Here is a 27,903-nt window from a genome sequence, read left to right on the forward strand (position 1 = left end):
GCCTCTGTCTCCAAGACCACGCCTCTGCCTCCGCTGACCACCGTAGTAGTCTTTCCTTCTAGATACTTTCTATTTGTATTTTCAAGGTTTGAGCGTAGATTTTAGTATCAGACACCTCCTCCTAGTTTCTGGCGCTGTAGTTATTTTCCGACATCTTCCACCTACAAATCCAACGTCCTCTCGCAGCCCACAGCCAAAAGACCTCCCCAGGAAAAAAACAAGTCTAGAAACCGCCTCGCGCCTAGCCAACAACAGCGGGCCAGCCAATCGCTTTGAGGAGAGGCGGGGCTTCAACCGCTCGGCTCACGCGGAGGTGAGCGTGTGAACACGCACTTTCTCCCCTCAGAGTGCGCCGGCGTCCTGGTTTCTTTCTTTGCGTGTTCAAAGTGTCAGGGGGAGAAAGTAGCAGTGGAATGCGGCCTGCGCCAAGCAGGTAAGAAGCGAAACCTCTGAGGCCTATCAGCAACGTATCTCGCACCCCTCAGCACCGCCAAGGACTAGGCGCGCAAGCGCCTACCGGGGCGGGAGGCGGGCTGAGACCATGAGTTGCTCCGAGCCCGAGAGGAAAGGGGCGTGGCGAAGGCGCGGACTTCCGGTTCCCCGGGCCGGTGAAGGCTGCTGTTGGGTGGCTTGGAGGGTCCGTATAGTTAGGTGGGCCGGGTGGTCTGGGTGGTATGATCTCTGGTTTCATAATTTTGGGGCCGTAAACCGCAGTAAAGTATGTTAAGTGCATTTCAGAGGCATACTGTTTACTCCCATTTTACAGATGACACTCAGCTTTGGAGCAAGACATTATTTGCCTAGATTCCTTGGACAAAAATCCTGCTTCAGACGCTAATCTTGTATCCTACCTATCTTTGGGTCCTTAGTCCAGGACTGAGCCTTAGTCCAGGACTACTCCCCATTACTCTTCAGGATTATTTTTCCAAAGCCAGGAAATACGGCTGTTTTTTAAAAAATTATTTTATCCGGTGCTCGCCTACTACCTCTCCCTGCACGGATAGCGTTTTCACAGTTTTGCTAGTCAGGGCTGGGGATATAGCTCAGCAGCACCGCGCCTGCCTGCCAAGTATAAAGTCTTGAGTTGGATGTTAAATGTTAAATGTTAAATGTTCCTGGTACCAAAAAAAAAAAAAAAAAAAAAAAAAAAAGCCCAAAAACCGGGTTTGGTGAGGAAGATTGTGTTTCTGACGTTGTGCTTCAGTCCGTAGACCACCTTCTCAGTAACTATAAATGTAAACACTAATAGATAGTCGCCTAAAATATTCATGCCACCAAAAGTTGGGGGGAAATCTCCAGTCGTATAAAAGGAACTTTTTTGAGGATTTGGAGTTTTACCAGTGATACAAGAGAAAGACAAGAAGAGTAGGGTGCAGGTCATGTGAGGTGAAATGAATAAGAAGCTTGGAAGTGAAAGAATTTCAAACCGAGGGATTTTCAAACTAGTTCTGGGCCCTTCCAAGAACTCTTCCTTTCTGTATTTCAACCCCTCTCCCCACTATAAGCAGAGTAAAATGGTTACATCATTGGATGTAGGAGCCATCTAAGAGGGAGACATTTTTGAAGTCTCAGAATTTATCTAAAAAGTAAGCAAAGATTTTGCATTCTGCTACAAAATGTATCCATATTTTAATATAAAGTAACAAAGTATAATAAATACACAAATGTTAAATGTCAGTAGGTTTTCACAGTTATATACTAACATTCAAAATAAAAATTACATTTTAAACTGTTTACCCATCTAGTAAAACTGACATGCCAGAAAGATGTAAAACATTATTTCTGTACTTTGAGCAGTAACAGTGCCTGCTGTCTCTAAGAAATAGACTTCAATCTTCACTGCTATATGGTCCTGTTTGTGTCGGAGCTTGCATGACAGTCTCTACCCTCATTGCATCAAAGGCCCTATACATGTCAAAATATAGTTGGTTGGAACCCCCTCAGATCTTTTAAATCAATATTTTAGGACAAGTTAGGTACTTGTGTTTTTTAAAGCTGCTACTGGATTTACCAGTCAAATCGAGGACCGCTAGTTTTGTACCCGTGCTAGGCGCATGGGTTAATAATTAAATGTTTGATTGCCTATTACCAGAATAACTCTGTTGCAATTTGAATTTACAGGTTCAAGACTGAACCTATTCACCCTTGGCAGTACACACAGTAAGTAGTCAATTCATGGGAGCATCTGTCTGATCCGGTGTTAACAGGATAGCTGACAGGCGGTGCACGCCTGTATTCCCAGCTCTCTGAGAGGCTGAAACAGGAGGATGGCAAGTTCTAGCCCACTTTGGACACGTTACTAACTTAGCAAAACTGCATCTCAAAAACTAAGAAATAAAACAAGGTCTGGTGATGCAGCTCAGTGCAAAAGCCTTGAATTCAATTCCTAGTTTTAAAAAAATCACTGATAAAACTACTCAGTATGAAGTACAATGAAAATTGGACTCTGAATTGGAATAACCCCCTGGAATTCAATTTAGGTGGTTTTATAAAGGAATAAATCCTAAACTGCTAGGTTCTGCTATTTAGCACAGAGTAAAGTTGTTAAGATTGTTCATGCTTTCACCTTTGTACCTTTTGGTTCAGGTTATGCATTCCATTGCTCACTGGCCTCTGATGCTTTAGCAGAAGTGATGTAAGTCCTATCTCTAGAGTTAACAGGACAGTGGAGCAAGCTGTTTTCAACTCAAGTGTGATTAAAGGCCCTAGCATCTATAATTTATCCAGGACCCATGTGTGGACTTTGTAAGTCTTTCTCATTTTTTATTACTTCTGTTGGCAGTAGACATGGAATTTTGTTTCTTGTTTATTTATTGGCTTTGTTTTTAAACGTATTTATTCCCCAAAGGAGTAATATATTTAACTTTTTTTGAAAGAAAAGAGCTTGGGATTTAGCTGCATGGCACAGCACCTGCGTGGCAATTACAGGGTCCTGAGTTCAATTCCCAGTACCAGAAAAAAACAGGAAAAGAAGAAAAGAAAGAAAAGACGAAAGTGTTAGAAACATGCGCTCCAAAGACCAGACACTGTCACCAGAGTCTTTAAACTGGTTCTTGGAGGGTTCTAGATTTGAGGTTATGTAAAGGAGCTCTTTGGCAGGTTTATTTCATCTAGGTGACTTAAAACAGAAACAGGCAACCAGGTGACTTAGTAAGAGCTGAAAATACCATGTTTGAAAAAAATATACTCAGAAGACTTGACACTCCTACAAACATTAAATCCTTATACCCACCAAACGGTGGTAATACATTTTAATTTCAACAACCCAACAACGATAGTTAAAATCTTTGAGACTATTTTAAAGCATAACATTATCTGAACCTGTGAGAAATAGTCTCACAAGTGTATTTTATCAAAATGTACAGTATTTGGTTATCAAATGGAGAAACGAATTAGGGTTATTTTATAGAATAGCTGATAATGAAATTGATTGAAATAAATAAAAATTGAAACTAAGTATGTGTTGAAAACAAAAAGTCACACACACCTGTAAACCAGGCATGTGGGAGGCTGAGGCAGGAGGATTGCTGGAGTTCAAGGCCAGCTTAAGTTACATAGTGAGTTCAAGGCCAGCCTGAGCTACATAACACAACTCTGTCTCAACTGCCCCCACACCAGAAATCAGTAACAAAAACAAAAAGGAAATTATCTAGAACACAATCTTTGACACACATACTTATCCCTATGCAGCAGGAAATGTCAACAGAGATAGCAGGACATAAAGTAAGTAATAAAATGGTTCTTTGACTAAAACAGATTAAAGTGATTTTGCTTGCTTCTTAAAAATTAATAGACTGCAAGTACCAAAGCTTAGAGATAGGCTTGAACCAAAACCAGCAAAAAGCCAGCTTTCTTGTGGATCCATCAGGGACAGTTTAACAATAATCCCACAATAAAAATTCGTTGTGCTATCCTATCCCAGGTACCTGCCAACCTAGAGAAAAGTTGGATTCCTGCCCAGGGCCTGCACTGGCAAGCTCTTAACCTTCAGTCTGTGTGCTGGGGCTAGCATGCTGTAGGGCTGGAGCAGGAAGCAACATGGAAAGAACACAGAATGAATGCTGTTTCCCTTTCTTAGTTTTGCTTCATTCATTATGAACTTTGGGGCCTTTGAAAGTAAATTTGGTATGGTTTGACTTAGGCAGTAAACTTCACTGACAAAGATGTTTACTTTGTTTATAATGCACAGCAAATAATGACAGCTGTATGTTGTACAGTGAGAATGTAAGAGATTCATCTCAGATGGTTTGAAAATTACAATGCAGTATTTCTCATTGTGGTGGAACTCTACACTTGGGAGAGAGCTTCGGCAGGGGCAGCTATCACATATGAAACATAACACCATATTGAAATATTTTGCTTTTATTTATTTATTTTTAAAATTTTTGTTTAGCTGTTAACATTCATTAGGGCCCCTTGCTTTAACTTTTTAAATTTTCCTTTCTTGCTTTTAGTACTTTGCTTTTTAAATTTATCTCTTTTGCCTTATTTTTAAAGAGTCATCTCTGGACAGACACTGGTTCCCAGAGTGCAGGGTTGGACTGGGGTACAGCTTGGATGGGGGGCATCTTCAGGATGAACTTTAAGTCTGTAAACTTCTCTCTTTAACCTTTGCGTTCCTGTTCAGAGGTTAGCTGTAATTTATCATTTCAGGCATTTAAGATTTATGAACTGTTTCTGAACAAGGAGGGAGCACTGATTAATACATGCGCATATTACCCCTAATTTAAGAAATACTTTACAAATGCTGGGAACCTCCTGTGGATCCCTTCCCCTTTGCCTCTCCTTCCCTATCCCATAAAGATGACAACCATCTTGGAATTGATGTTTGTAATTCCAACATTTCCCATTTTATGTGATAAACATTGTCTCAATCCATTTCCTATTGCTGTAATAGAATCCTTGAGACTGGGTCATTTGTAAAGGAAGAAATGCATTTTGCCTCATGATTCTAGTGGCCAGGGAGTCCAGGAGCATGTGCCCACATCTGCTTGACTTCTGGTGTGGGCCTCATGGCAAAGCAGCAAGCAGATGCTGAAGAAGAAAGAGAATGGAGCTGACCTCCCGACCAAGCAAAGCCATTCTGAGAGGACAGCATTAATCCACACATGAGGGTGCTGGTCCCTTACGCCCCACCTCCCTGCATCAAGGAGTTAAGCTTCCAGCCGTGCATCCTTGGGGAACACATTCCAACTGTCACAGGCAGTTAGGTCATTTTTTACATTTTCAGGATATGAACAGTGAGTATGCATGTTCTTGCATGTCTTCTTGGTTGCACATGTGTGAAAATTTATATAGATTTTATATGCTGAGATCAGTATCAGTTTTACCAAGCATTGCTACATTGATCTCCAAAGTTACTGCTTGAATTTACACATCGGTCATATGTGTAGCAGAAGTCTTTATGTCCTCAATTTAGATCTTAAAACCTGGCTCATCTGATAGATATGACATGGCTTTTCATTCCCACTTTGCTGGTTGTACTAATGAGGTCACGTGTGTACATGCACATAGATGACTTTATCTGTAAATTACTTGTTTACATTTTTTGCCCATCTCTTAATTGGAGTATTTATCTTTTTCTTATGTGTATGTTATTTATATGTTCTGAGTGCTAATTATTTGTCCTTTAACTTTTTTATAATTACTTTTGAGATGCATGTTTTCTGTAGTTGTGTGTAACAGTTCTTTTCCTTTTTTGTGTGTGTTTTTTTGTTTTGTTTTGTTTTGGGTTGGTTTGGTTTTAGAATTTTGTTTTGTGAAAACAGAGTGTCACTAAGTAGTCTAGGTTGGCCTCAAACTTGCAGCAATCCTCCTGCCACAGCCTCCTGAGTGCTAGGCTTGCAGGCATGCACCACCACACCTGGCTTTCTTTATGTTTTATACTTTTTCCACTTTGGTTAGGAAAACTCTCTTAATTTGAAGCTCTGAAGTCTTTTCCTGTATCAGAAAGTTGTTTTAGTTTTCATGTACATCTCTAGTCTACTGTTTTAAGAAAATAGAAGGGATAGAAGAATAACCTATAGGTTATAAAGACAAAAGTTATATTAATATTTTTCAATGGGCAAAACTAAACTACAGTGTGTCAGGATGCATAGTGGATGACAAAGCTATTTTTAAAAATATGAAAGTGATATCTATAAAAGTTATGGTTATGATTACTTGATCATTTATAGGGAGGGTCACATTTAACAAAACAAAAACAAAAGTCAAAAGCAGGATATCCAGACTCCTAGTTAAATTTGAATTTCAGACTTAACATTTTTTTTCAGTATAAAGATGTTCTAACATTTATCTAAAATTCACATTTAGTCCTTCCTTATTTTATCTAACAAAATCATGATTTTATTCAAGATGATAAGGTACTTTAATTACCTAACCCTCCTTGTGACTAGAAATGGTCAGATCCTCTGTCTTTGCCTCTGCAACACAAAGTCCCACACCAGCAACTTTTAAAGAAAGTGGTGTTTGTTTTGAGAGGTTTCAGAGGTTTCACTGTATGTTTGGAAGGTTTAACCACTAAAACCACATGATGGAAGGGCCTGGGCAGAGAAGAGCTGCTCCTGTCATGGTGACCAGGAAGCAGAGAAAAGGAGGAAGCAGGAGAGTACCCTTGGTGACCGGCTTCTTCCCCCCAGGCCTCACCTCCCAATGGCACATTCAGCTCCAAACCCCTGATCCAATCCCTAAAAGCCCTGCTTCTGAATGCATAAGAGGGAAATTCTTGATCCAATCCATGAAATTCTTTCCCTGACCCTCAGAAGAGTCATGTGCATCTCTCTATGTGAAAGGAATTTAGTGCATAGCTAAAAGTCACCAAAGTTTTAATAGTTCCAGCATTACTGAAAAGTTTAAATCCAAAGTCTTCTCTGAGCCTCAAGTCAAAGTCGTGTATTCCTATAAAAATCAAAAAGAAAGTTAAATATTGCTGACATACAATGACATACATTCAACAATCCCATTCCAAAAGGAAGTAGGAATAGGAAGACACAAGGTAAACCAGCAAAGCAGGCTGTCCAGCGCCAGGGGTGAGCTGTGAGTTTAGCTTGTGGTAGGCAGCTCCACCACTATGGCATTGCCAGTGGCAGGCTCCATGCCTTCTATATTGCGGGCTCTGCTCACTGCCTTGGCTTTCTTAGGCATTCTATGTTCCTGGCTTCTCTAACTCCTGGAGTCTCCATGTACTTTTGGCTTCATTCTCACGGCTTTACACACTGCTCCTTAGAGTCCCACCGCCTGACCTCCCCGGCCCTCCATGCTCTTAAAACTCTTGGTGGTCTGCATAATTATAAAACGAACACTGTCTGGATGATGCCAGGTCTGCTGCCAAGGTCAGGCAGTAGCCACCTTAGAGCTGAGATCTCTGAGTGCCTGAGTGGCTGAGCTCCAGGAAACGTTTTTAGCTGTCCCCATGGAGCTAGATTCCTTAGAACTCTCTTTTCTAAGCAGAGTCTTTCATTTTGGATCCTTGAGCCTATGGAAGGAAGCCCTAAAGGTCCTTCCTATTGTCCTGATACAAAGTGCTTGGCTTTTTTTTAATGCTAATTTTCTTAGCAAAGGCTGTTCTTGGTAAAACTTTACAGACCCCAGGTTTACAGATCCCATTTGTGTTATGTACTTTTCTAATTCCTGAACTCTTTTATCACTTATTTATATTATTATCTGATTTCCTTATGCTGCTTCCACATTTGTCTTAATTTCTTTATTTATTTACTTAATTTCTGAGCTGTGCCAGGTAACATTTCATTTCTCCTCCCCGCTCCCCACTTTCCTCCTCCTCTCACCTTCCTTCCTCCTTTTAATGCTTCCTTCTTCCTACCTTCTTTTTCCTGGTCTATTTGTGCATTTGTTTATAGAAGCAGTTACTCTATTTTATTCATGGCAGAATGTTTAGTCATGGTTTTTACGTGCTTTGTGGCCACTTCCAGTAAATAATCTTCGATTTCTTGTAGAATCTTTCAGAACTCTTGAGATTTTTATTCACGAGTTTCCAAGTGACTGGATTTTTTCTGCACCAGTTATTTGCAAGAGATTTATGTGGGAGGTGAGTGAGTCCTTCCTATGTTGACAGTTACTTTCTCTCAGTACGCTGAAGATATCACGTCACATCTGTGTTTGCTATTGAAAAGTCTACTGTGCAGATTAGTCTATCTTCAAAGATAATCTCTTTTCCCTCTGGTTGCTTTTAAGTTTTATTTTTCTTAAACTAGCAGAGTTCCAAAGTTTCATTATGGTTGTCTGGGTATAATTTTTTGTTTGTTTGCTTACCTTGAATCTATTAGGTTCTGCATTTGATTAATAAAGTTGTAAGCTATTATTCATTCAAAAATGTGTCATTTTCTGTGTTTTCTCATTCTGAAATCCCATTTAGAAATATAACAAACATCTAATATATCTTCTATGTCTCTTGTCCTCTTTCTTGTCATTTCCATGGTACATTCCAAGCATTTTTTTTTTTTTTTGTTCTACTGCCATGTCACAAAAATCATCTAATCTGGATTTGACGGTATCATTTTTAAACTCTGATTTAGATGTAACTGGGTAGTTCTATAGTTATCTTCAGTGTACTTATTTCATCATTTGCACTAGTACTCCAGTCATCTGAGGTTGCTGGGAGTCTGATTTTACTGTGTTCTTTCAACAGTCTTGCATGGTAATTTATTTCCTTGTGTGTTTTGTAATTTTGAATTGTGATCTGGTGTTTACTTGGACTCTTAATTGTGAGGCTCCTGAGTGGGCTAGATTGAAGAAAAGTTCCTTTAGAGAAGATTTGGATTGGCTTTTCTAGGACTATAAAATGTCTGAACTATGAACATCTCAAGAATCCTTTTGTACTCCTTTCTTATCTTGAGGCTACCTGAATCATGTGTGTTGTATGAGTCTGAATCCTAAGCCCATATAAAGAAAAGTCTTTGGTTATGACATTTTAGAGGGTACTTTTCCCCACTAAGAAAATTAATTTTCCAGGTCTGAAAGTTTGTTTTGCAGGCAGGCAGGCAAGTGTTCATTTGTTTTGTACAGTCTTTCAGTGAGTGAATAATTTCTTAAGATTTCTAGCTATATACACAGATTTCACTCCAATCCCAGGATTGTATCTTTGCCCTACATGGCAGTTAAAATCTAAACTCCTGGGATATCAAGAATGGGAAGTATCCTGCCGGGGGATTTAGCTCAGTGGCACAAGAACCTGCTTGCCAAGTGCAGGGTTATGAGTTTAAACCCCAGTACCCAAAATATAAATAAATAAATAAAACACATAGATAAAGGATGGGAAATATCATGCATGGTATCTCCTTACCATTCCGGTTTTTAGGACTGATTTTCCTTGTAAAAGACTTTTTTTAAAGTGAAGTTTTAGGTTCACAGTAAAATTGAGCAGAAAGTACAGAGAATAATCTTCTACACTCTGCCCTAACACATGTATAGCATCCCCATTCTCAACCTCAGAGACCAGAGTGATACATTTGGTACAACTGATTCAGCTGCTCTGATGCCTCATTCTCACCAAAGTCTGTAGTTGACATTAGGATTCACTTATAATCTATTTGCTGTTTTGATCTATTTATTGTTAACCTTTAGCATATACATCATAGATACTTTAAATTATTAGTCTGGTGATTCCAACATATCTACTATGTCTGATTTGATTCTGATACTTGCTTTATCTCTTCAAACTATGGTTTTGACTTCTTTTTCATGTTATGATATTTATACTTTTGGAAAAATCTTTCATTTTAAGTCTTGGTTGTATCCATGTATCTCGAGATGAATGCATGCCTTGTAACTTTTATGGAGAGCAAGACATAGTGTCCTGAGGAAAGGAACTGCTGCAAGCAGGCATTTAGTAATATGGTGAGACATGGTGAGGAGAGAAGCATTTTGGGTTCTGTGACTCCGTCTCAGACTCTCAGTGCATCTGTCCCCTTGGACTGTGACCTTCACACGTGTTACCTGGTGCTCCCTTCCTCTCAGGTGGGGCAGAATGGCTAGAGGGAGCGAGCAATAGGTAAGGAACACTTCCCCACTGTGGAAGGTCAGAGAGGGCTACAGCTGGGCACTGCCTTCCTCCAGGTTGGTTAGGACATAACCCCATTAAAATAGTGTCTCTTGAAGGCAGACTTGCTGGAGAACAGAATGCTCTCACTGCTCTTCCCCTCCCCTGGGGAGGGAAGCCCAGGGGATTTTTCTCCATTATGAGAAGATGGTAGATCTAGAGGTAAAACTCATGGGAGTGTGGGCATACTCATCTATGGCTGGGCCCCATGGAGTCTTTATTCTGAGACTGACCACACTGGGCCTCCAGCATTGTGCCATCTCCAGTTTCCCTAAACTACTGGTTTCTCTAAGTTTGTGTGCATGGATTTCTGCTTTGGTAAGTTGTGCTTCTCCTATGGTCACCTCTCTGTTTTCTCTAATATTGGGAGCACTGGTTTGCCCTATGGCTTTGGTTCTCTGACATATCTAAGAACTGTTCATTTTTCATGTATTCAGCTTTTTAATTGTTAGGATGGAGTAAAACTTCCAACCTCCTTGTACATACTGGACTGGATACCGGAAATCTTTTCCTGTATTTTTTTTTTCATTTTTAAAAAATAGTGTATCAGTTAAGAAAACATTTTAATTCTCCATCAAGTAATCTTCATGTTTTCATTCACAATCTTTTATCTTTTTTATAGGCACACAGCTGACAAGGTAATGGAACTGGATTTAGAAAGATTGTATTTACCATACACTTAGAGATGTTCTGTCCAGTGTTCACCAAAACATGATGTCCACCATACATCTTACCTTACCCACTGTCTTGATGGCTTTTCTCTCATTGCTTAGACAAAATACCCAACTCCCAAAATTAAGGGAGGAACGGTTTACTTAGCTTACAATTTGTGGGGGTTTCAGTCCATAATCAGCTGGCTGCCAGGCATGGTGGCATGCCTGAGGGGCAACCCTTTATGGTGGTGGAAGGTACCAAAAGTAACAAGAGCAAAAGAGGGAGCAAGCCTTTTTCCTTCCCTTCTGTTGTGTGCAGGCTACCCACCCTAGGGAGGGTATAGCACTCACACCCCAAGTCCCAGCACACAAAATGAACCACTCACAAGCTCTAGATTCAGCTGCCACTGAAAAGCACCGCCTGCTGTGATTGTATGAAGATTTTGAGGGACATCCAGATATAAACCATTCAGCCCCTGGCCCCCCCAGAAAGTCGTGCACATCCCATTATGCAAAAGTCATTTAGTGCATCTGTAGGAGTTGCCAAAGTCTTAACAGTTTCAGCATTGCTAAAAAGTCTAAGTACCAAGTCTCCTCTGAGATATAAGGCAAACTTAGCTGTGAACCCCTTGCACAAATGAAAAGACAGTTAAACATTTCCAACATTGAGTGGCACAAGAGAAACATTTACATTCCAAAAGCTACAAACAGGGATACAAAGGATTGGGACCAATGCAACTCCAAACTCCAGCAGGGCAAACATTAAATTCTGTAGTTCCATGTGGAGCATCCAGCCCAACCTTGTCCCAGATGGTGGGTAAGTCATGAGCTCCAAAGGGCTTGACTGGCTCTGCCCTTGCAGCACTTCTGGTGGTTATATCTCCCACAGTTTGTCTCTTAGGCTCACTTTGCTCCCTTCTTGCAGCTTTCCTTAAACCACCCATGTTCCTGGCTTTCCCAACTTCTGTTTCACACTCACAAACTCTGGTTTCACACTCACAGCTTCATACACAGCCCTCTCAGGGGCATACTGCTTGGCTTCCCAGGCCTTCTGAAATGAAGGAAGAAGCCTTCTTAACCTTGTAATTCTTACATTCTGCATGAGCCTAAAACTAGGACCACTTGGTTGATGTCAAGGCCTGCTGCCAGCTGAGGTAGCAGGAAGGCTTCTGTCTCTCTTGGCTGTAGAGGTCAAGTTCCTGGACCACTGAGCACCCTGAACCCAATTCTGAGTAACAAATTCTCTGTGCTGCTGCCATTCTGGAATCTGGTGCAGCCACCACCATTCTAGAACATAAATATTCTGTAGCTTTCTTCTCAGAGCAAAGTGTTTTACTTTTGTGAGTTATTTTCTTTTTTGTCTTTTTTACACAGGGTCTTACTATGCAGTTCAGAGTGGCCTTGAGCTCACTTTGTAGCCGAGGCTGATCTCAAACTTGCAACAATCCTCCTAAGCCTCTTTAGTGCTGGGCTAATGTACCACCAGGCTTGGGCTCACTTTTGCAGTTTTGAGGCTGCAAAAGGTAGAGACTTGCTGCTTCTTCTGATGCCCTCAGGCCATCTTTTGTAGTTTCCTGTTTCTTTTCCACAAGCAAGATCTCAGCTTTATTTTTACTAGGCTTTCTTTCTGGCCAAACTCACATTTTAAATCATCCTGCTGGGCTCTTCACTCTTGATTATCAACATAAATCTGGTTAAAAGCCCCCAACAATAGCCATGCCACTCCCTCAACATTTGACTGCCTTGATATTTCTTCTGCCAGTTTAATTAGTCCACTACCCTTAATCTCAGTCTCAGGCAGTCTTTGGACGTGAGCAAAATGTAGACAAACTTTCTCCCATATTGTAACACACATCATCTGGATACCAGCAGCCAATGCAGTCCTTCCCAACAGAAACCTTCCAAGCCTAGTCTTTATCAGCAGGATTTGTGTCAACCTTCTAGTCTTTTTGAGCTCTGACCAGAATCTCCCATGCAGAACAGTCTAAGGTATTCCAGCTCTACTTTTTTAGGCAACATCTCCAAACCTTTCCAAACTCTTCCTGCAAGCCATTCCCAAAGGCTCTTGAATCACATGGTGAGGTATAGTCACAGTAATGATCCCATTTCTCGTACCAAATTCTGTATTGGTTACTTTTCTCTCATTAGTGAGACAAAATACCCAAAATCCACAAGGGAGGAATGGTTTATTTAGCTCAGAGTTTGTGGAGATTTCAGTCCATAATCAGCTAGCTTCAAAGCAGGGTAGCATGGCTGAGGAACACACATTTAGGGTGGTGGAAGAAAAGCAACAAGAGTAAAAGAGGGCAGCAAGCCTCCTTTCCTCCCTTATTGTTTATGCAGGCTACCTGTCTTAGGACAGACATAACACACCCCCAAACCTAGCACTCAGAATAACCCATCACAAACTCTAGATTCAGCCACTTCCAAAAAGCCTTGTCCCCATGATCAAATGAGACTTTGGGAGGACATCCAAACCAAGCCATAGTACCCACTTTCAGGGAAGAGCACATCTTCCCTGAAAAATTTGACATGTGAGATCACTGAATTTTCTATACAGTGGCTATGTTTCTCCTGGATATGCACACTTTAGATCTTCCTTATAGAATGTTGTTTAATGACTTTGAGTTCTTTAAAAACCATTCCTTGCTGACACTCATTAAGGCTCTGATTTAGAGAATATGTTAGTAGTTTTTGGAAGTACTGAGCATTTTAGAAGAGCAGAATATATGGAAGTGCCACATATTCTTCACGCCCAGGGCTGACAGTGAGGAAACTGTTGTATGTGTACTTTCTTTACTACCTGAGCAGAATCTGTGAGCAGTAATTTAAGACTGACTTCTTGATGATTCCTTTTTTTCTTTTTTTAAAGACAGAGTCTCTATAGTCCACAGAGTGACCTGAGACTTGCTACAACTGGCCTGAAATTCTCTATTCTACTTATAACTTATAACTCAGCCACTTGGGTGCTGGGTTATAGAGGCCATCACACCTGACCTTCATAGTGCTTTTTTTTATTCTCTCAGGATTCTCCTTAACTTTCCTGTAAACCTAAGCATACACATTATTGAAAAGACATCTTTTATGTTTTTGCAGAATATAGTAAAAGGAATTATGCCATGTTGCCCCTATTTTATAGTTTTTTTTTGAACTACTGAAAACTAATAACAGTCTAGTTTGTCAGTGGTGTTCCTATCACAGCTAAAACAAACACTGTCTCCATTATTTGACTCAAGATTTTTTGCAGGAAGTTTTTCCTTCTATTTTGAGTGCCTAAATATTTTCTTTGCTGCTTCTGTTCACTAAACATGATAGAAAAACTTTGAAATCTACCTAAATTCTATCAGCTATATTAGAGAGGCACCTGGAATGATGTGCCTGGCTCATGTCTTCCCAAGATATGAGGAAGTCCACACTTTGTCCTCACTCCCGTGGCTCTCTAGGCAAGTCCCAGGACCAGGAGCATCAGCATCACTGGGAAACTGCTAAAAAAATGCACATTATCTTTCTGTGCCCCGGTGCCTAGGTGTGAAGTTCAAGCCTTCAGGTGACTTTCAAGGCACACTTAAATTTGAGAACCTTTGCTCTGATCTTATCACCCAGAATATCCCTTGAAGTACTACTTTGGATTTTCTCTTTATTTTTCTTATAGCTACATTGAAGACTCCAATAGTGGTCTTTGAAGATTTGACCAATAAATTGCCTGAGGTTTTCAACATGTGCCTCGGAAGTCTGTGCCAAAAGCCAACAGACCTAGGTTTCGGTCCCATTCTTACCATAAAAACAGAATTTTGCCACCTTTGTTCACAGCATTGTGAGGTAGGAAGTAGTGGATGGCAAAATGGTTTTACATTGCACATAAAAGACCATGTGGCATTGATACAAACTTTTGTCCTTGTAGATTCTATAACTCAATTCAGATTTTCCCAAGTAGAAGCTGTATGTCACAGTGTAGATGGGCAGCATTACATCTAGTCATCCTATAGACTGTACCACGATAAAAATTACAAAATTACAACAAATTTAGAATGTGGGAATAGGGAAGATGCAGTTGTTAATGGTATTATAATGAACAAAAATAAAATTGTTCTCGCTTAGGCAGCACATGTACTAAAAAAATTGTTTCTGATCTTTTTTTTTTCACTATAAAAAGATACAGAGTATTCACAATGAAAAGGAGAAGCAAGAGGGGGAAGACTCATGCATTAACTGTTTCAGAATCCTGATATTGTGATTTGTAACATCAAATACTCACTTGAATTAGTGAAAACCAGTTGGTCCACATGGTGGCAGTAGCAAACCTGTAGAATCAGTCTGGCCTGTAGTTTCGTTTTGTTTGCTTGCTAGAAAGGTGCTAACATTTTATCCAAATACCAAATATACTGTACCACGTATTTCAGAAGGATGTTTACAGTGCCAGGAACTGAACTCAAAGCTTCACACATGCTAGGCAAGTGCTCTATCATGAGCTACATCCCAAGCCCAGGAAGTTTCATTTAACTTAAATTGTGGAGATACTTTCCCATTTGAGGAAAGATGACATTTAAGTTAATATGTGAAGATCTTTTGATTGCTTAAGTTTAAGATAAATTATTCTAGCCAATGGAGCAGAAAATGGCCTTAATCAAAGGCATAATGCCAAATTATTTCCATATATCATCCTCTGTTTTGGAGATAACGCCTATAATTTTGAAAATGGAATCACAACTTACCAGTTTGACTTCAGAGGAGTTGGTACTTTGCTGTTCCTTGTGAGTACAACCTCAGATGTTGACATCACCATCACTTCCCAGTCACAGCGTGTACACTTTTTTTTGTCTTTTTCCTTTTTATCGGTACCGGGGATCGAACTCACGACTGCCTGCTTACAAGGCAGGCGCTTATGCCGCTGAGCTAAATCCCCAGCCCCTACAGTGTGTACACTTGATTTTTCCAACTGAGATGCCAGAAGTCTTAAATAAGCCATCCAAGCTGAAACTGCTGTGGAACCTCTTATTCCAGAGGCTGGTCACTGACAAGCTCATTCCTGGCACACTGAAATGGGAGAACCAGAAACAAGCGGCAGTTACCAGGCTTTGTAGGGAATAAAAGGTTTCTTATTTCTTTGCATTCAGATTATACAGATTAGGAAGAGATGGACATTATACAAGAATTCAGGGGGGCTGGGAATTTAGCTCAGCGGCATAAGTGCCTGCCTTGCAAGCAGGCAGTCGTGAGTTCAATCCCTGGTACCGATAAAAACAAAAAAGACAAAAAAAAAAAAAAAAAGAGAATTCAGACAAGAAAATCACAAAATTTAGGAGACTCATTTTAAAGCATCTAGAACTTTATATTATTTTAACTTGGCATTCTGCCAGCGATGCAGAGCAATATACTGCAGATTTCTTGGTGTCTTAACAGACATCTTAGGGTTTATCCTGTAAAATGTGAATTTCCTTTGCCACTTGTCTTGCCTCCCTTCCCTATCATTCACTGTTTTTCTCCCTGGCAAGAAAAGAATGACAAGACTTTTTTATTACAAAAATCAATAATAGGTCTATATATAAATTTTTAAAAGTGTATACCTGCCTCTGAAATTATCTTACTAAGAGTGATAATAATCCTTTCATTTTATTGCAAAAGTCATTGTAACAGCATAGCTAAGAAGGACAGACAGCTAATTATCAAGATGAATCATTTAGCAAAGTAAGAAAAAAATCTGGTATATAAAAATACCTAGTGATTGACATGCCACCAAATTTCCATGAAATAGATTTCTGTTTGATTTCAACTTTGGTTTCTTTTCCTCCTTGATCAAAAGAAGGTTCTTGGTCAGGGTTGGAGTTGGAATTGGTGTTCCTTATACTCAGAGATCAGTTGCTTGTTTAAAGATGCCATCCACTCCCAACATCTCTCCCACCCAGTCAGTTACTTCCTATTTCTATTTGTTGAGTTCTTCCTGTTGCCATATTGCAAGGCCTTTGGCTTTCACCCTGTATGAAATGGAGAGTCAGTAAAAGATTTGAGGGGCGCTCCATCATTGGCCAAGGCTTTCTCTGGATCTCACTGGTTGCTCAAATGAGAATGGGATTGAGGCATAGAAGAGCAATACAGGGAAGTGGTAGGAGGTCAGTGGCTGGGCTCCACTGCAATATTCATCTCTGTGATTCCATTTTACCTCCACTGTCACCCTTGTCTCCTTGGCCCCAAACCTACTGCTCCTTGCTGTTGTGGAGCCTCAAGGCATGCTCCTTGTTCCCAGCAAACTCCAGGCCCTGGTTCCCCTGTGCATATTGTCAGGAGCCAGCACCCGGTAACTGCTGGCAAGCATCTAGGGCAGTGGTGGTCAATCTTTTAGAGCTTTCAGTGATAGCAAACAGCTAGCTGCAGCAAGCATGCAATAGGTTTGCTTCAATGATCTAGGAAATACCTTGGCCCCTCCTGTGCTGCCACTTCAAAACCAGCACCCGTGCTGCAGCTGCTGCCTATGGAGTCCTTCAGAGTCCTGGCTCAGCTGTTTGGTTTCTCCTGAGACAGTATTATTTGGAACTTTGATTACGTCTCCTCATTCACCCCTATTGAGGAGAAAGACAAACTGTTGTGCCTATTTTTACTGTAATTACTCATTCTCTCCTACCTCATTAAGCTTGTGATCTTCAAGCATGAATACCTGGTTAGATCTGCATACGCCCTTATTATTAACCTACCTTCTTTGTTCATGCACAAATGATTGCCACTTACTCTCCTACAGGCTCTGCTATAAATAATACAAACTTTATTTTCTCAAAATAGAAAGGTATGAAATCTTGCTACTTGTCTTCTTGTTTTGCTGGATTATAGGTGTGGGGTCCGAGCATTTGGGGTAGGAGGACAGGTTCAGTGGTAGAGCACTTGCCTAACAAGCACAAGGTCCTGGGCTCAATCCCCAGGATCACAAAAGGAAAAAAAAAAAAAAAAAAAAAAAGAATTCTGTGCCCGAACTTGGTGGGATAGTGTTCGTGGTTCAGAAAGGTACAATATTGTAAGCCCCAGTAACTTGTGACCTGCTGCTACTTAGGAGTGACTCATACTGTAGCCTCAGTTTTTAAAACTTTTTAGGCCACTGCCATACAGTAGAGAAAGACTGTTGATATTACCTGGAAGAGGAAAGTCCTCTCCCAGGGTCAGTCCTCCCTAGCATCATTATGAAACTAGAGATGGAATGGAACTGCTCAAATCAAAAAATACATTTTTCAGACATTTTAAATTACTGTTTGTCTTTGCAGCCAAAATTCAGATTAAAAAGTTTATCAATTATGCTTTTATTTCTACTCAAAAACTCATGACTGCTCACTCAAAGGCTCGCTTGTTCTTATCATAAAACACTGTCTTCAGTGGCCCAGTTGAATGGCAACAGATCCTGGGGATGGTACGTTTCTACCCTGGGGAAAGAAGTAACACTTTGAGATGGGGCAGGGTAGGAGGGAGAGCGCTTCTCATTCTGAGATCTGATTTTGCAAGGATTCTGAATGAGCTTCCCTAGTCCTGTCTTCTTGCTGAGAGACATTGTGGTTTGTTTCTGGGACAAAAAAATAAAGAAGGAAAAGAAACCATTTGTCATCTGGGGAGTTTGTTTTGAAATGCAAGCACAGAAGTTAGGAGCTCATTTAGCCAGGTGTCATTTTCCTTTTAGTGGATGTTATCCTAATCTTTAATAAAAATTCCTAGACAGCAGGTCAGCCTCAACATGTCTGCACAGGGCAGGGAGCCTGGTCTGGCCACACCACTAGTGCCCCCTGCATGCCAGGGGAGGGGCTTCAGCTAGGAGGCCAGGCAGATTTTCAACACAGAATTGGGCCACTCACTCTAAAACACTTTTGAAATAAACATTCCTATTCTTGGGTTGTGTGGGGAGCACATTCTGTGTGTTCATTCACTACTGGTTTCAATGGTAAGAACTACAAAGTGGTTGTTGATCTTCTACAAAATTCATTTCTTTTCTAGAAAATTCCATTGTGTCATGCCAAAAGGATTTATTTCCGTACTAATATACTTTTAAGCATAAGACTTGGAATCATAAACATTCAAAAAGCAGTGCGTGGAATGAGCATTCTCAAGTTCAAGGAAGAAAACGGTGCTGAGCTTTCATCAGGAGACTTTTTGTCTGTCTGTAAAAGAGTAGATGTTGGCATTTAAGTGGAAGTCATCAGTTTCTTGACCCCAAATAAAGAGTGTTGTGCTGATGAAAAAGAGAGTTATCTTTGGTATTTGTTAATAAACAAAAACCGCAGAGAATTTTAATGCTCAGAAGCTCAGCTGTATTAGGGTCATCCTACCAATCATTCCTGGTTTAGATAGTGGACCTAAGGGTATTTGCATGTAAAGAGGGCAGGAGACAGATTGTGAAATATCAAAGAATTATGTCAAATAATCCGAATTATTCCCATTGCCTAAAACTTAAGTTCATAGCTAGAAATGCAAGTAGTAACATCTTAGTCTGGCTGAATACTGACAAAATCGTGGCAAACATTGACTCTGGTTTGGAAATGTTCTAAAACCAGACTCTTAACACAGTGAGCCATTTTAAACATAGCATGCTACATGTTTGGAGAGAAACACATACTCTTTTATTAGGAACATGAAACTCTTTGAGCTGTACTATCACTGCGGGTGAGTTTGCTGAGATTAACAAATCACAGCCACATAAGTTAAATTCTTGGCAGAATATTTTATTCAGCTGTTTTTCCCTTGCCCCATTGCATTCCAGATTTATGGTCCGCATTATGTCTGGAGCCAGCAGTAGGCTCGCCCTTTTCCTCTTTGGCTGTTGCTCACTTGCCCTGGAAGTCTACACCAAGGAACACGGTGCAGCTGACCCTCGCAGAGCTGACTACTATGTGGCTGCTGTGTACGAGCACCCGGCAGTCTTGAGTCCGAACCCTCTTGCTTTCTACAGCCGCAAGCAGGCCTTGGAACTAATGAACCAGAACTTGGACATCTACGAACAGCAAGTGATGGCTGCAGCCCAAAAGGCAAGAAACGCTTGTCTCCTAGAACAGAGCAAATTGCACTTGGACCCTTGAGCAGTGGCTAGGTAACCCCTGACCTACAGCCCCTCTGGAAAATCACCCTAGACAGCAAACCCAAGTTGACTTAGTGGGCCAAAATCTTGCTAGACATGAATCAGCAGCCACAGTGTGTAAGAGTTTGTTAGGAACAGTGAGAAAGTCTGCATCTCAGCAAGACCCCAGATGATGCTTTTGCCCTACAAGTGAGAAGCTCTGGGCAACATCACTAGGCCTCCGCTTGGCCATGAGCAGGAATCATTGTGGATTGTAAACAAGTGGATACATGGGTTCCCAGGAGTCTGCTGTAATTGGTCCAGATGGGGTGTCATGTAGACACTGGGATTTTTGCTAAGGTTCTCCGGGGGATTCTAATGTGCAGGAGTTTTAATGAACTCCCGTGTTCTGTGAGGCATTCACAGTTTAACTGAAACATTAAGTGTCTCCAAAGCTGCTGTTTGCTACCAGCTGATCATCTGGGGCTCACTTTGCCTCTGTGCCAGATTATGATCAGTCTGAGTTCTTAGCCCAGACAGAATGGACCCTAAACCAATAATTCTTTCAGCTTGGCAGCATTTTCCTTCCTGCCAGAAAATGTAGGGATGAAGGAGAGATGCCCCATGGGGCAAAGGGGTCCTCACCAGAAGTATGCAAATGTACTGCTGGGAAACTCAGAATCAAAGGGAAGTCTGGGCTTTAATCCAGTGGGGGCAACCAAATCCAGTTGCTTGAAGAAGCCCTGCTTTGCAAAATTCCGTAATGTGGGGATGCAGTGGCTCATGCTTATAATCCAGAGTTCGAGGCCAGTTTGAATTACCTAGCGAGACCCTGTCTCCAAAAAATAAATAAATGAAAGTAAACATCCTAGCTGTTGGTGAGTTTAAAGGTTAGAGCTGGCCATGACAGTCGGTCCTGCCCCAATGGCCTGTCTCTGGGCTGGGTGGTCAGGATGCAATAAAAAGACAGAGAAGCCAGAACAACATCTAGTGCTACATTATCAAATGCTGGCCTAGAATATACTGTGTGTGTGCGACTGGTGCTAGAAGGGAGCTTCTTATGGACTGCATTCCTCTCTTTTGCCCCAGCCTGACATCTGACTCCTTGAACTCCCTAAGTGGTCCAGAACTCACTATTTCATAGGTCCACTCCTCCAGCAGTGAAAACTTCTGGAAAAGCCTGCTTCTTGATGAGCAGCAGTTAGCCTCCCTGTAATTGCCACCATATTTCTGTCCTTGAGCTAAAGCCTTGAGTCCAGCAGCCCACATTCCATCCTCCGCACACGGGATGGCAGCTGCGTGGCCCGCAGTGTCCCTCGGAGGAGTCACGCCATCCGCGTCTGCTCCTTAAGAGTTGTAGTTTTCAGCCTTCCTGCCCAGACTTCCATGGCTCTGTGCAGCTCTCCCAGCACTGTCTGACCCAAGGCAGGCTGCAGGAGACTCACCTCATGTCCGGACCTTGTCTCCCAGAAGCTTTGGCAGTGAGGTCTCACTGCGGATTCATCATGCACTTGCTGTCACCTAACATTCCTGTACCCTTTTCACACCCACAGACACACTTGCTGCCATTGCACTCCTTCAGAGGTTGATTGATTTAACCTGAGAGCAATACTGCACATTGATGCTGTTAAATGTCATCATTCCATTCCATGGTACTATTTTGGGGATCTTTACTGACATCCCACATATCAGTTACCTTCACGTCATTCACACATTTGATACCTCATTTAAGCCTGTGCTGAAGTCAGTGTAAAAAAAATCTCAGCTGTGCCCCTCACACTCCTGCTGACACTGATCCTGTTGAGGGCAGGTATTCCTGGAATGGAGGTGTTTGTGGGCCACTGCTGAATCCAGCATTTGCAGTTTCACCAGCTTCGTACTTCTCCATCCTGTCCACAAGACCATCCTGACATTCAGCAAACAGCCATGCTGAAACATAGAAACTGTGACATAGAACTCCCATTTTCAGATTTTAATGACTTTCTCCTAATGGAAATATAGAGCATGTTTTTGTGGAGCCGATGCTGGCCACAAGGCATGCTTCCTTCGCTGTTAGAAGGCCAGAAGCAAGGGTGAGGTTGTTTGTTAAGTAGGTTTTAGTGCTTTCATATCTCAGCTCCCCTATGTAGGAATACATGTTAAAGCAAGTGCTTAGATAAATTTATAGTATTTGTCAAAATTACAGACTTACTATAAAGACAGAAGTTCTTGAACAAATCAATTTAAATATTTCTTTTGGTTGTGATATTCAGAGAAAGGCAGCCTACTTTCAGGATGATGAGGCTTGTCAGTTCCTTAGATTGGCGACCTTCATTCCTCAGGAGTGCTTGATCTCATTACAAAGTCCATCAGAAAATTGCTGAAGCTATTAGGACAGCTAATTCCTTATCACATCAGACCCAAAGTTCCGCTCTCACTCAGATTTGGTTCCTGGCTGATATATGCTCAGGGAATGCAACTTAATTTTCATGTTAACATGTACATAATTTTTTTTGTCTTTTTTCCTTTTTATTGGTACCTTATCATAGGGATCAAACTCACGACTGTCTGCTTGCAAGGCAGGCACTTATGCTGCTGAGCTAAATCCCCAGCCCCAACATGTACATAATTTAAATGGGATTCTTTGTGAAAAACCATTCAGTGTTCTCACATGTTGTTTTTAATAAAGGAAAATATCTGTGTAACTTTCAAAAATTAAATACATGATTCTAATGTGATTATAGAATAAACAAAGTTTGTATTTAACTCATTAGTTAATGGGGGAAACAGTAAGATGGTAAACGTGATTGGAAGGAGGATTGGAGAAATGAAAATGTGTCAGGCCGGCAAATGATAAAATACATTTTCTAATAGATACAAACTGGCTAATATTATCCAGGGGCATATAATTGTAATCTTTGTGATGATCTTTTAAGCAACAATGTCAAACAATAGTACATTTTCTAGACAATTAAAATTCTTTGGAGTACCAGTATCCCAGAATAATTTGGGAAGGCGTACATTCTTCATCTTGTATTCCTTCTGAATTCGTGATAGTTTTTCTTCATGCAGTCATTGTGAAGAATGTGGCAGAATGGCAATGTCATTCTTTGCTGGAGGGCTCCTGTATGGTGTAACCTCTCCGGAAAGCTATTTGACAATTTATATTAAGACATTAAATTTTTTCAAATTGTTTAACCCAGTAATTTCACTTGTAAGACTTTATTCTAAGGAAATAATCAGGGATTCAATGACTTTTGTACAACACTCATTCTGTAAATGTTTTGAGCATGTCTTATGCAAGTGTCACCACAATCTTCTTTTTATTACAAAAAACTGGAAATAATTCAGATGTCCAGTAATAGAGGAGAAACTATCAGGTCCTCTTAAATGTAATGTGACCATTACAAATGGTATTTTTGAAAGTTCTTCAAGGAAAAAGTCAAAGTGCAAAACCATATATTTATTATCTCAGTTATATACACATATATACAGAAAGAAAATTATTAAGATAGTAATAATTATCTTTGTATTGTAGGATTATGAATTCTTTATTTTTCTGTTTTCCAAATTTTATAGTTAATTAAAGCTTTTGTAACCAGAAAAAATAAAAACTAAAAAGAATTTACAGTGCTGTCCACAAGTAAATGCCTCAAACTGCATGCTCTTTCAGATTATCCACAACTTCTCTGCCTGCCCTCTCTGCTTTCTGCACTGGAGCTTGACATTTTAATCCACATAAATGGAGAGCAACAGAAGAATAAGGCCCTTACACCAAGCACTTACAGCTGTCACAGGGAGCCCTGGGTGTCTCTGGGTGTGGGAAAAAGATATAGAGACTCCACCAGAGTCCTAAAGGGAGCCTCCTAGTCCCCAGATGGGGAATTGAGATTTTAAAGGAATATTCATTTCTGTGCTGAAATGCACACATGTGACTCTTACCTACTGGCCCCATGGGTTCCAACTCTGGCTGCACATCAGAATCACCTAGGGAACTATTAACTGTTGCCTGGACCCCACCCAAAATCAATTGAATCAGACTTTTAGGGGTGGGCCTGGCCTCAATGCAATTTCAGAAGTTCCAAAACTTATTTAGATGCAGAATAGCTGAGAACCAATGGACTAGAAATAGTCAAAGCCCTTTATGATGAGCTCCATGTTTCATTGCACTGGCGACTCAAACCCTTATGTCTGCTTGGTAAACTCCTGCAACCTTAAGCGTTTACTCCTTTCCTCCTTCTTTGACACACTCTCAAGGACAAGTAGTGGTTCTTCTTACAAAAAGCAAGACAGCTTCCCCTAAGCTAAGATCCATGGTGAGAGCTGAGTCACCGTCTTGGTATCTCTGGCTCCTGGTACAGAGTAACTTTTTGGTGATTGTCCAATGAACTAATGAATAGAATGGCGCTTCCCATGATCTGATAACAGACTGTACTTTGATGTTTTGATTTACAGGGTGTACAGATTATAGTGTTTCCAGAAGATGGCATTCATGGGTTCAACTTTACAAGAACATCCATTTACCCATTTTTGGACTTTATACCATCTCCCCAGCTCATTAGATGGAACCCATGCCTGGAGCCTCACCGTTTCAGTGATACAGAGGTATGTGACAATTCAGCCTTCCTCTCCTGTAGTCCAGGGGTGTGCAGAGATGAACAAACCAGAGACCAGAATGACAACATTCTGAGGTTGAAAGGAGATCCTAGAATCTTAAAAAGTCAAACTCAGCATACCATAAATCCATTCAGTTAGTGTCTAGTATGGTATTACAAGCCATTTACTCGTCTGTGGATCTTTCCATGTATTAATTACACAAATATATAAACTTGTTAAACAAATCAAACAAGTTTTTAGAAAATAAAAGTTTACCTTCACTACAACCCATCCCTTATCCCACTTCCTTTCCTAGAGAAAATTCCAACTTCCACCACCAACTTGCTATGCATCTATCCACATCCTTCTCTGTGCATTTCCTATTACATTATTAACATGCTGTATGTTTACTCTTTTTTCAACTCCTGTTGTTATGAGCAATGTTTCAGTGAATATCCTTGTACATATATATCTGTAAACATCCAAGATTTTACAAATGGAACTTTTCAAAGGCCATGCACATTTTAAATTATTTTGAAGAATACCAAACTTCTCCTTTAAAAGATTCTTATATCACTTTATATCCCCAGTAATAGTCTGTGAGTGCCTGTTTTCCTACTCTCTGATCCATGCTGGATAGAATAATCTTTTGAAATTTTGCCGATCTAACAAAGGTGAAAAGTGATACCTAATTACTATTTTAATTTGCATTTCTTCATTACTAATTAGGTGGAGCATCTTTTCTGAAATTTCTATTGTATTTGTTCTTCCCCAAATCCCTTGTTTATAGCCTTAGCATGTTTTTGGTATTTTTTTTTCTATTGGCTTATGATAGCCATTTATATATATATTATTGGCACACTACAGAAACTTTTCTATTAACAAACGAGACTAAAGGCAGGATTTTAAAAAATCCATGTATTTTATACTTTTGTTTTTATAGGTCCTCCAGCGCCTGAGTTGTATGGCCCTCAAGGGGGAGATGTTCTTGGTGGCCAATCTTGGGACAAAACAGCCTTGTCTTAGCAGTGATCCAGGCTGCCCAGCTGACGGGAGATACCAGTTTAACACTAATGTTGTGTTCAGCAGCAATGGAACCTTTGTTGACCGCTACCGTAAACATAACCTCTACTTTGAGGCAGCTTTTGATACTCCTTTTAAAGTGGACCACATCACCTTCGACACCCCCTTTGCTGGCAAGTTTGGCATATTCACTTGCTTCGACATACTGTTCTTTGATCCTATTGTCAGACTGCTCAGAGACTCTGATGTGAAGCATGTTGTGTACCCCACAGCTTGGATGAATCAGCTCCCACTTTTGGCAGCTGTTGAGATTCAGAAAGCTTTTGCCATTGCCTTCGGTGTCAATGTGCTGGCAGCTAACATCCACCACCCTTCTCTAGGGATGACAGGGAGCGGCATCCATACCCCCACGAAGTCCTTTTGGTATCATGACATGGAAAATCCCAGAGGTCACCTTATAATTGCCCAGGTACCCAAAAACCCACAGGGTCTTACTGGTACAGAGAATGCTGTAGGTAAAATGGATCCATCCCATACTAAGTTTTTAGAACTTTTGTCAGGTAGTCCACATTGTGAGAAAGATGCCCAGGAGGTCCATTGTGATGAGGATGCCAAATGGAACTTGAACACACCTCCTGTGTTTTATTCTGAAATGATGTATGATAATTTCACCCTGGTCCCTGCCTGGGAAAAGGAAGGCTATCTCCAAGTCTGTTCAAATAGTCTCTGCTGTTATTTACTCTACAAGAGGCCTGCTCTGTCCAAAGAGCTGTATGCCCTAGGGGTCTTCGATGGCCTGCACACCGTGCATGGCACCTACTACATTCAAGTTTGTGCCCTGGTCAAGTGTGGTGGTCTTGGTTTCCACACCTGTGGGCAAGAGATCACTGTGGCCTCGGGGATATTTGAGTTTCATCTGTGGGGCAACTTCAGCACTTCCTACATCTTTCCGTTGTTTCTGACCTCGGGAATGCGCCTGGAAACCCCTGACCAGCTTGGCTGGGAAAATGACTACTATTTCTTGAGGAAGAGAGGACTGTCCTCTGGTCTGGTGACAGCAGCTCTCTATGGGAGGTTGTATGAGAGAAACTAGGGGAAGTGTGTGGTCTTTGGGTGGACATCCTTACACCTCCACACATCACAGATTGCGAGCACTGGGACACTTCTGCCAGAGTGCGGAAGCCCACTTTTGTGCCACCAGGTCCCACTGGAAACTGTAGGAGGAAGCGGGAGAGGCAGATCCTCCTCTTCCTTCTCCTCCTCCTTTTTTTCTTTCACTTCTTGAGACAGGGTCTCATGAGGTTGGCCTTGAACTCACTGTGAAGCCCAAGAGGCTAGCCTTGAACTCACCACAGTCCTTCTGTCTCAGCCTCCCACATGCTGAGATTGCAGGCATGCAGCATCATGCCCAGCCTACCTCTTCCTTCTAAAAGTGAATGATCAAGATATTTTCTGGTGTTTTCTACTCACATTGGTCTTCTAAACCACATCTCCCTCTAGTGAATTTGTAAGTTTTAAGAGCCGAAACAAAAATAAATGTCAGTTAATGTTTTTACACATTCACAAGCAGTGGTTTGGTTTGTTTGCTGTTGATCAAGTGACACCAAGGGTACATAAATATTTACAAGCCTTAGACATTTTCTAAGGCAAGAAATGAGTTCCTAAAGCCAAGCTGTGTGAGGAAGGACTGCGATGAGGCCTCCACCCATTCTGCTCAGCTGGAACTCTGGGTACAATGACACAGCCAGAGCCACCAGCAACACAAGAAGCAAAGGCCTGGCAACAGTCTTTGAAAACAGAAAAAGGTTTGTCTCGCATCTGCCTCCTTGTCAGGCAACAGAATGTGTAGGGAGGACTAGAAATAACTAGAGAGAGCGAGGGGAGTGGCAGGTGGGGACTGGAAAGTGCTGGAGAGGGGCAGCTAGGAAGGAGTGAGTAATAGAATTCTTTTTACACTACGAGTCTGGTCCAGGGATTCCAGGGACCTTAGTAAACTGTTAGCTCTGGCCGAGTTGTTTAACCACACAGGATGAAGAGATGCTGGTAAACACAGTGCGGCAGCCGAGGGTCTCTTCCTGGTGGTGAGGTGAAGTGTTCCCATCCAAAAGGGACAGGTGGCAGGGGCCAGCACTGAGGGTGTGCACCACGGCCCAGCAATGTTTTGAGAGGGGCCACAGATGTACAGGGCAGGGGTTCTCACAGTATTAGCTCTGGATAAAAAATTATAATTCAGCATGGTGAAGACATTTTTAGGCCATGAATAGTTTGTATCCAACATTTCAAAGCCATTTAAAAAGATTTTAATAGTTCCTAGTAACTATTTCAGTAATTTTTAAGGATAGAATGAATAGTCTTTCTTAAGTGTAGTGTTGCAGATGTATAATTTGAACTTTTTAAATCAGTTTTTTAACTGCCTATCAGACCAATTATTTAAATACAGGATGATCAAAGATTGCATATATTTCATTAATTTTACAACTTTGAAATATAAAATGACAGTTTTATCAAATTTACTCAATAATTTTTCTGTGTACAGTGTATGTTAAAACATTTAACACCTGCCTGAGCAAGGCCTGGAA

The 27,903-nt window shown here is 41.0% G+C and overlaps 1 protein-coding gene and 1 long non-coding RNA gene across 7 annotated transcripts; one reads left to right on the forward strand and one right to left on the reverse strand.

Moving 5' to 3' along the window:
• The first annotated feature begins 277 nt into the window (after nt 1-277).
• Btd (biotinidase) lies at nt 278-26,890 on the forward strand. 6 transcript variants are annotated; one of them, XM_013143968.3, is made up of 8 exons: nt 294-433; nt 2,122-2,160; nt 2,587-2,745; nt 4,956-5,240; nt 7,953-8,044; nt 19,433-19,697; nt 24,161-24,310; nt 25,245-26,890. In XM_013143968.3, exons 6-8 carry the CDS (start codon nt 19,437-19,439, stop codon nt 26,415-26,417), a joined length of 1,584 nt encoding a protein of 527 aa, XP_012999422.1. In that variant the 5' UTR covers nt 294-433; nt 2,122-2,160; nt 2,587-2,745; nt 4,956-5,240; nt 7,953-8,044; nt 19,433-19,436; the 3' UTR covers nt 26,418-26,890. The 6 variants fall into 6 exon arrangements, with proteins under 6 accessions (XP_005008361.1, XP_012999422.1, XP_063113041.1 ...); XM_063256971.1 differs by lacking the exon at nt 4,956-5,240; XM_013143969.3 differs by lacking the exons at nt 4,956-5,240; nt 7,953-8,044.
• On the reverse strand, nt 6,341-21,442 carry LOC134477826 (uncharacterized). Its single transcript, XR_010050060.1, has 3 exons — nt 21,172-21,442; nt 15,420-15,741; nt 6,341-6,897 (listed from the first exon to the last, which is right to left on the reverse strand). It is a non-coding gene; the product is annotated as an uncharacterized LOC134477826 (long non-coding RNA).
• Nucleotides 26,891-27,903: the final 1,013 nt, after the last annotated feature.

Source organism: Cavia porcellus, unplaced genomic scaffold (genome assembly GCF_034190915.1).
Source record: "Cavia porcellus strain 051 isolate PalLab524CR breed Dunkin Hartley unplaced genomic scaffold, mCavPor4.1 scaffold_10, whole genome shotgun sequence".
Taxonomy (NCBI): domain Eukaryota; kingdom Metazoa; phylum Chordata; class Mammalia; order Rodentia; family Caviidae; genus Cavia; species Cavia porcellus.

Bases quoted from the DNA above. Each gene is read 5' to 3' on its own strand.
- Btd (XM_005008304.4), top strand. From the start codon at position 414: ATGCGGCCTGCGCCAAGCAG. The intron at 2,161-19,432 runs GTAAGTAGTCAA...ATTGCATTCCAG, and splicing joins CACCCTTGGCAGTACACACA to ATTTATGGTCCGCATTATGT. The intron at 19,698-24,160 runs GCAAGAAACGCT...TTTGATTTACAG, and splicing joins TGATGGCTGCAGCCCAAAAG to GGTGTACAGATTATAGTGTT.